This window comes from Ptychodera flava, chromosome 12, assembly GCF_041260155.1.
Source record: "Ptychodera flava strain L36383 chromosome 12, AS_Pfla_20210202, whole genome shotgun sequence".
NCBI lineage: Eukaryota > Metazoa > Hemichordata > Enteropneusta > Ptychoderidae > Ptychodera > Ptychodera flava.
In genome coordinates this window covers 18,724,732-18,733,623 of record NC_091939.1, presented here as the reverse complement: position 1 = coordinate 18,733,623, position 8,892 = coordinate 18,724,732, and the positions used below count along the sequence as shown (strand labels likewise).

The 8,892-nt window shown below is 35.2% G+C and overlaps 1 protein-coding gene across 2 annotated transcripts in view; it reads right to left on the bottom strand.

Annotated features, from left to right (window-relative positions):
- Positions 1 to 2,724: 2,724 nt before the first annotated feature.
- The window catches only part of LOC139145282 (serine/threonine-protein kinase ATR-like), a 95,565-nt gene continuing 89,397 nt past the window's right edge, over positions 2,725 to 8,892 (bottom strand). For both annotated transcript variants that reach the window (XM_070716329.1, XM_070716330.1), the window contains 4 exons: positions 8,004 to 8,253; positions 5,802 to 5,953; positions 5,326 to 5,428; positions 2,725 to 4,039 (listed from right to left, as the gene is read on the bottom strand). In XM_070716329.1, coding sequence (XP_070572430.1) covers positions 3,866 to 4,039; positions 5,326 to 5,428; positions 5,802 to 5,953; positions 8,004 to 8,253 — 679 coding nt within the window. In that variant the 3' untranslated portion in view covers positions 2,725 to 3,865. The remainder of the gene's footprint in view (positions 4,040 to 5,325; positions 5,429 to 5,801; positions 5,954 to 8,003; positions 8,254 to 8,892) is intronic.

Here is an 8,892-nt window from a genome sequence, read left to right as displayed (position 1 = left end):
TCATAAGTTTGTGTAGTACACTGCTTAACCACCGTAATGCGTTCCAATTTCAAGCGAATGTTGCAGACGTATTTGTAATCCGAAAAATAATACAGATATGAAAATACGTTCAATAGCGCAAAGGCAAATGCGGTTGTTTGTTTGAATTCTTTACACCTGTAAGGTACGAGTGACAACATAGGGATATGCCTACATGTCCGTCCCCCGGGGTAGGGGTGGGGGTAGGTGTGGTGATAGAGGTGTCTTAGTCTAAGCACAGGTTTCTTCTATCTATTGTTTATTTTATTATAATACTTTTGACTGTGATATGTATTGCCATGGAGGTAGTACCTCCATGGTATTGCCAATAAAGATTTATACTACCAACCGTTTTTAGCGCTTTGAAAAACACACTAGCAGCTGTCAGAAATTGTTAAAATTTCACACAGTTGATATATATATATTATTTTTTAATAACATCGAAAAGATATGAGAAGATTTTATTTCTACAGCGATTTATTAAACTTTTAAATTTGTCTTTTGTACAAATGTTAATAGACTATGGGCCTCCCTATACATGTCATAGTCATTGTAACGATTATCACCAACGAACGCACCAGCTGTTACACCTTATTGGTTTGTTCATTCGTTCGAAGTTGACTTTGTCAAAGTTAATATGGTGATAATCTGGTGACAGCGTCCATAGATTAGTAATTTACCCTTGATTGCTTTGGCGCATTAGGCAATCAAACGCATCAGATAGGCCTAATATACGCAACACAGTGACAAAACTTCACATAGAATTGTCAAAGGACAATAAATACGTGATACAGGAGAAAAAGAAATCTTTACAAACCAAAGGTTGGCAGCATAAATCCTTATTGGCGATACATATCATAGTCAAATGTATTAAAATAAACAATAGCAAGGAGAAACCTGTGCTGAGACCAAGACATCTCTATCCCCCACCCGATGGGAGACGGACATCTATGCAATCCCCTATGGTGACAGTGCATGTCCAGGTTGACGGTCTGGAAAGGGGAGGGAGAAAATAGAGGGTTGCTCAGCTTACTTATTTGATTAGCCAAGATTTTAATGGTAATGTCAACAGATAAACTTAATGTAGGAAAAGTGCCTTTGATAACTACTAAATTATACTCAGTGTTCTGAGGACCATAAGGCTCTGGCAGTAATAAAGCATACCATCAGTATTCCAAAGAGTGATGCATTGCTCGCTGGTCAGAACACACAGAAGATAGAAAATGTTTTGTCTATTCACATAAATTATGTTCTGCGTGTTATATAAAAATATATGCAGTTTTGAAGAAAATATGTCCTTTTAAACGAACGAAAACAAATGTTTGATGCCTTTTGTCTATAGAGGGCACTATGCAATTCCATTCATATTTTCAATAACATTACTACATGTATGTTATGTTATTAGCTATTACACCATCACACATTATCATTTCAATTACCCTCTGGACGGCGCTATAAGTGTTTATTTGCACTTACATTTTATTTCGTACTACCTGTATACGTGAGATTTTATTTCTCAATATTTACTTGTGTGTCCTTGGTATTTCTTTTATGGTTTCATTGTCAGTTTTTAAAGTGTTTACAGTTAGTATTTGATGTTGTGTTGTGTTGTTTTGTGTGACGGCAGCAAGACAATTTCCTATTGTATCATGTACATAATTGGCAATAAAATTATCATATAGTATGTTCTATTAACAGTCAAGTAGATCTCTTTTGCTTGTTTCCTATCTGTATTATTAATATAGAATTTCAAACAAGATAAATTCAAGGACTTCCAAGCATGTTTCAGCAATTTGCATGAACATTTTGAGGTACAAAATGTCAAAATACCGTTAAGGTATTGTTCTAATGATAAATCATTTTATTAAAGTTAACATATCATTGATATCATGACCAGTCATTTCATGATTTTTGGTGCATTGTGCTCTAATCAGAACACACAGATGATAGAAAATGTTTTAGTTTCTTCACATGTTGTGGGTGAAATATGTGCAGTTTCGTTTTAATTTTCTACAACTGAAACGAATGAAAACAAAAGATTGATGCCTTTTGTAAATAGAGGGCACTATGCAATTTCGTTTATATTTTCAATAACATTACTATTCACAGATTTATGTTGACATGATGCTTCATTTTTGTGGTTAACATGTCAGCAATTGCATGGATGAACATTAACTTTTCCAACAAATTCCCATTTTCACAGACTCCGAATTTAAATGTGCCGGTAATTGTATTAGCTATTACATCATCACACCGCATTCATCAAACTCATGATTATGCTAACTACTCCCCTCTGGACAGCGCTGTCTTTTAAAGTAAACACTGCATGTTTTTAGTTTTTATCAAGGTGCCTTTCAAATACTATCAGATCTCGATTTTAAATTTGCATTTGCATTTTATTTTAGACTCCATGTATAACTAGTGTCTCTTGGCATTTCTTTTATGGTTTCATTGTTAAAGTATTTTGAGTTAATATTTGATATTATGTTTTGTGTAATAACAGCAAGACAAAGTCCTATTGTATCATGTACATAATGGCATTAAAGTTATCATATCGTATATTCTATAAACAGCCAAGTAGATTTCTTTCACTCATGTTTGCTAATTAAAGTAGGCTTTTCAAACCTGGTAAATTCAAGGACTTTCAAGCATTTTTCAGCAATTTGCATGAACATATTGAGGTAAAAATACCGTTGTCAAGATATCATTCTAATGATAATTCATTTTATTAAATTTAACATATCATTAACATCATGACCAATCATATCGTCTCATGGAATTTGAAGGACTGTACAAACCCTGTTACTCTCTGCCCTTGATTACACAAAGCAAAATGTCCTCACATAGAACAGTTAAACTTTTTTTTTCCAAAACTTTGCCATAACAATTTTTTGCCTCCTAATGAGAAAGTACAACATACAATAGTTATCATCAAAACAAAGCATCCAACAAAATCAACAATCTGCGACTGAATCTGTGACACATGGGTAAACAAGAGCGAGAGAGAGAGAGCTTTAATAGTTATACAAGTATATCTATTAATGAATGCCTTTTATCTTCTTATGACTCTACAGATTGTAAACGTTTTTATGGCCTATGCGTACCTAGATACGCTGCTAGACATAGACCTCTATTACACATCCCTTACTGTAGAGTTGATGTTACAAAAATGGCCTGATTGGACGTACATCACGACTTTTTAATGATTTGATTGATAGGGTTTGCGTTGTCCATATTTTTGAAGAATCTCAACTTTTAAAAGACATGTTAATTTGTTTGTCATTGTTTGATGTTTAAGGTACTTTTTTGTTTGTTTAAATTTTAGTGTATTTTATCCCTTTTCTTTATTTTCTCGTCTGTAAGTGGCTGCCTGATGGTGCTGTTGACGAGCAAATAAATAAATAAACAGTTGAAGGGCTTACAATTTTTCTCTGACTTATCATAAAGGTCAATATGCTTGAAGACTTAAACATCTTTTCTTGTTTTGATTTCCTCATCTTTGGTTAATAACAGTACACTTCTTGGAATCTTAACTATAATTTGGCAGGTAACAAAGTCTATGGCTGGAAACTTCCATATGGAACTGTATCATAACTAATGTAATGGCATAAAACATATAGCACACTCATGTAACAGTTTTATAAATATACATTTTATTGACAACAAGAACAAGTAACAAGATATTAACACAAAAAATGATTTCACAAACTCAAGGTTTAAATACCGTCAACGAATTGTTATTTTAAATTGAACAAAAATTTCCTTGAGTGTTAAACTATTATGTCACCATTGGACTTCAAATAAAATGTGCATTTTGTTTACACTTAGTCTTCAGTACTGCAAAAAATTACAGAAAGGGTGCCCAGCCTATATACATTTGACACAGATTTCTCTCGTCTGTGGCTTCTTGTATCAAGTAATGAACATGACCTTCGACTGAGAGAGGTAGTCCCCGAGTTTTGTTCTTGTTCTTCAGTTTCCCTTGCAATCGTTGCTCGATGTCTTTGACATGTGTCATGGCCTGAAAACAGCAGAACATGTGTGGATGTTTAAGAACTTGTCCAACAAGAAACCGTGTAAAGACTTTGCAAAATTTTAGGTGATTATTGATATGTATACAAATGCAACATGTAAGAATGCACACGTCTGATGAGAATTAAAGCTCCAATGGCTGCGAATGTGTAATAAAACGATCTCAAACTATCCTCAGTTTTCCAAGTTTTCTTTCAATAAGAAAAAGTGCATAAGACTTGTCATAAGTGTCGAAACTGGCATGTAAATTCAAACGTTTTAACATCATTTTAGATTTCCTTTCATTTTCAAAAACTAATCATGTGACAGAGAAAATAAAAGATTACAACAAAGTTTTGGCCATCATGTGTTGTGCATTCAAGTAAATGGCATCCTTCTTGCTTCTTGTATGATCATGATGTGTATGTGCAGGAAATACAGCAGTTTTTGTACTTTTACGTGGGTGAGCCATTTTATGAGTGCAGCACCCTTTTATTATTTAACCTGTTAAAACGCATAGGCATGGTCCAAACCAGGCAGCAGTGATACGTCAATACATGTCCATCAACTAGCACATTTACACGAACCAACTTTGGTTTGAAAATAAAATCATGACAATAATGCATACAATTCGCAGCTATTAGGGCTTTAACATTTTAAATCAAATCATATATGATGATGATGATGATGATGATGATGATGATAATGATGATGGTGATGATGATAATACTTAGTCAAATGTCTGAAGCTCGCTCATACACAAGGAAAGATCATAAATCACATTACAACCCTTTTCAGAATTAGAGCGCGAAGCCACTGCAGTGAACTGCAATAAAACTGCTTACACTAATTATTTTCAGCTGTAGCCGTGGCCACTTTGGTGTTGAACAAGGCTACTTGATAAAGACCAAAAAGTCTGCTTGTACAAAGGCAAAACTAGGTCTGTCTGAGGCTCGAGTTGTAAATGAGAGTTTACGATTGGCACCCTGTGTTCAAGATTAAGATACAATGTAACATTACCATGCACTGGTCCATGTACAAATCTTTTTTATTTCAACTCCCCCAGACAAACTGTCTGCATGGGACATACAATGTTGTCGACTTTGACAGCTGGCTACAGCTGAAACTAATTAGTGTGAGCAGTTTTATTGCAGTTCACTGCAGTGGCTTCGCGCTCTAATTCTGAAAAGGGTAGTAAATGTAAAAAAAGTTTGGTTGTAGCACCATTTGTAAACAAGGTAACCACTGCTTTAATGAAAATGCATAAAAAATATTCCATAATATATAATTGTGTACCTTTTCGTTGTTGATTTCACCAGACTCTGTCAGAACAGATGCCCTTCCTCTGGTTGGTTTACTCCATTCTACCAGTGGATCGTAAATCAGGGTCTTCAACACACTGCATGATGGGAAGAAAGGTTAGAAGTTGGATGATGAGACAGTCATTAAAGGAAAACCTATATGCTACAGGGAATATATGAGCAAAGCCAAATATGTTACACCTGAATAAATTACACATACAGATAGCTTCGAAGTCTGTTCTGTATGTTTTCTGGGAAACTATTTAGCATATTCGAAGTACAAGTATGTGTCAACATATATGAGAATCAAAATGCAGTAAGGAAATGAAAACTAGAAAGTCTGAACAGAGCAAATGGGGTATCCATCGACCAATAAGAACCTGTGTACAGAACACATGGATTTTCATTGACCAATCAGAGACTATAAATGTATGTTTGTCCACCGGTTCATCATCACTGAATATTGCTCACCTTATCAGTGGATCAGTCTGGTCTCTCATCACTTTCATGGTGACTTCACATGCTCTGCGGAATATTCCTTCATGACCCATTGGGCCCAATGCCTCCACCATGTTTTGAGACAACCTGAATGGCACCCTCTCTGGCCAGTCAAAAGTTTCACCCTGTAGAGGAATGCACATATCCCTGCACTAATTTACGTGCACAATATTGCTTGCATGCATAATATCCAAATATATTCCAGATTTCAGACATAATAGCTGGAATTACTGCCTGAACATTGCACTGTGGCCTCAACAGGTCACATACTGAATGTTTTGCCAAAAAGTCATACCCCGTCTCAAACAGCTAATAGACTTCTCTGAACTGGTTCTACTCTGTTTGATGGTGAATACGCAAGTCCTCTCCCATCAAAACGTACTAATTAACAAAATTGTTGAGTTTAATAACCTCTGTAAAGCCATTCCCTAAAAATACCGTCAAGGACACTATGTGCTCACATTCGGTTTGAATTGGTCCATTCGAGAAATATTTAAACCAGGAAAAACAAGAATGACAAAAGCAAATAAGGTCTCCAACTTAGGTACTAGAGGTCATCTTTAGGAACATGCATATCAACTTCTATAGCAATGGAGAAGCAGATCCTAAATACGTAAGCAAATGTCAACAACAAAAAACAGAGAAGGCTTGATAAAAAGAAAAGGTGGGAGTGGGCAAAAAATGCACAAGGGATCTGGTAAAAAAGTAATGCTGCATCATCAATCTTCTTGACCCCTCCTGAATATCAAATGTTCCACCCCTTGGTGTTACATAAGACCAAATGACAGGAAGTACATTTACAACCTTGGAGATTTTTTAATTAATGCCATGAGTGTTATCATTCTAATGTAAACAGCACTTAAGGTAGTAACAGATAGTGAAATGCCTTCCACTGTGGGCGGTGATTACAACATCTGGAAATATCCTGGATCCAAATTTCTCATCAGTTCTTGTATGTCTTACATAGAAAAGTTGCAAAAATTGGTCCAAAATGAAAAAAATCACCTTAGCTTTGTTTTATGGATCAAATTTTCCAACAAAATGATACCAAACATGACAAAATTATGTTCACAGCCTTCAAAATTGTCTCACAACATATTCTGGGTTGGTGTAGGTCATTTAAGGTCACAAACTGAGAAAATTACCTAAAATATACAAATTTTGGGGTTTACCAACACTTTGAGCAGAAAATTTATGTAATAACATCTTTCGGGACTTTATACCAAATTACAAAGCTATCAAACAAGTAATTTTGAGATAAAGTTTTCTTGACCAAAAATGACAATATTGTCCTAAAAATACAAATTTCTATATTTCAGGACAATTTCAACATATCTAACTATTGTCATCTCTGTACGTCTGTGTACCAAATATGAAAGCTGTCTGTCAAGGGGTTTTAAAAAGGAAATACTGTTTCAGATTTTTTGACCAAAAATGACAAAATTGCTCCAAAATAGTAATTTTCCCAATTTTGTCATAATTTCAACAAATTAGAAGAGTAACACCCTTGCAAAGAGACAACGAAAATCTGAGAGCGATTGGGCTGGTGGTTTCAGAGAAGAAGAATTTTTACTGAAAATGAGAAAAATCACCAAAAAATTCAGCAAAAATACAAAATTAATAATATCTTCACAATATTCATAAAACTGTATAAGGTTCACCTAAGGTACTTGCACACAAATTTTCAAAGCAATCAAAAAAGCGGTTCTTGAGTTATTAGTTCTTAACCATTTTCACATTTTGTAAGCTCATTTGCATAATTTTGGCAATGCAGACTTCATTTGAACAAAATCCCATCTATAGCCCAGGATGCATCAACACACCAAATATCAAGCTGAAATGTGCAGCGGTTTGCGTGTTTTTGATGTTGACGGACATACTGTACGTACATACATACATACATACATACATACATACATACATACATACATACATACACACATACATACAGACGCCATCAACTTCAGCCTATACGATAAACTCACATTGGTATAACCAAATGTGAGCTAAATATACAGTGCATGCATATGGCACAAATTAATACTGTGATCATAGATATGTATGTGTAGCATGTTCCCCTATATATAAATGAAACATTACATATCAAGTACAAGAATGACATCAAATAGAATGGTGAATTGCATGATCAGGGTATGTGGCACAGTGGGTACTAACCTTGTTGAAAAGGCAGTTGAAATCTACATGCACTGTATCTCCATTGGTTGAATCAAACAGAATATTTTCACCGTGTCTGTCACCAAGCCCTAGAATGTATCCAACAATGCTCATAACAGCTGATGTCCTGGCGTAGGAAAGACGGGCCATGTACCATGACGTTGGATCTGGGAAAGTCCTGAGGAACCACTCCTGAAATACTGGTGGAAATCTTGGAAGCAGCTTGTTTTTGAAGACGTTCAATTTGACTCTGTAAGAGCAATGAAGCATTACTGATTATCATAGATAATTGCTGAAGCTCTATGGAACAAATTTGTCACATGAGCACCTACATGCTGCAGTCTGATCAATCTACCTTTGTTAATCACCTGAGACATTGTTAGATTTTGGTCTACACACACAAAAGTCAACTTGTATCAGTCAAGCCTAACTCAACACTTAGCTTCTCTGCACTGTACCGGTATGTACAGTATAGTCACAACATAGTGGACTTGGAAATGACAACCTGAAGTACATATGCAGAGCATGAATTTATCAAATAAATTTGATGTACATGTAAGCATTAAGGTAGTTCATGCCTTATGCTCAAACTTTCCATAAAGGATCATTCCTTTACAAAATCAAGAATAAAAATCAGGGGTCATTGTGCAAAATTTGGTATTAAAGATACAAATAACCCAACATTTATTGACATTTGAAACTCAAATTGGCCAGCATCCCTGTGTTAAGGCTATTGTAGGGGCTATTTTAAAACACTAACCGTGTAGTACCTTGTTTTCAGAGTTTGTCATCTTTTTGTTGCAGTAGATGGTAAAATGCAGTGCAGGGGGAAAACCGGATATTCGGTTGCCGTGGCGACAATTTCAGGGTTAAAAATATGAGGAAATTT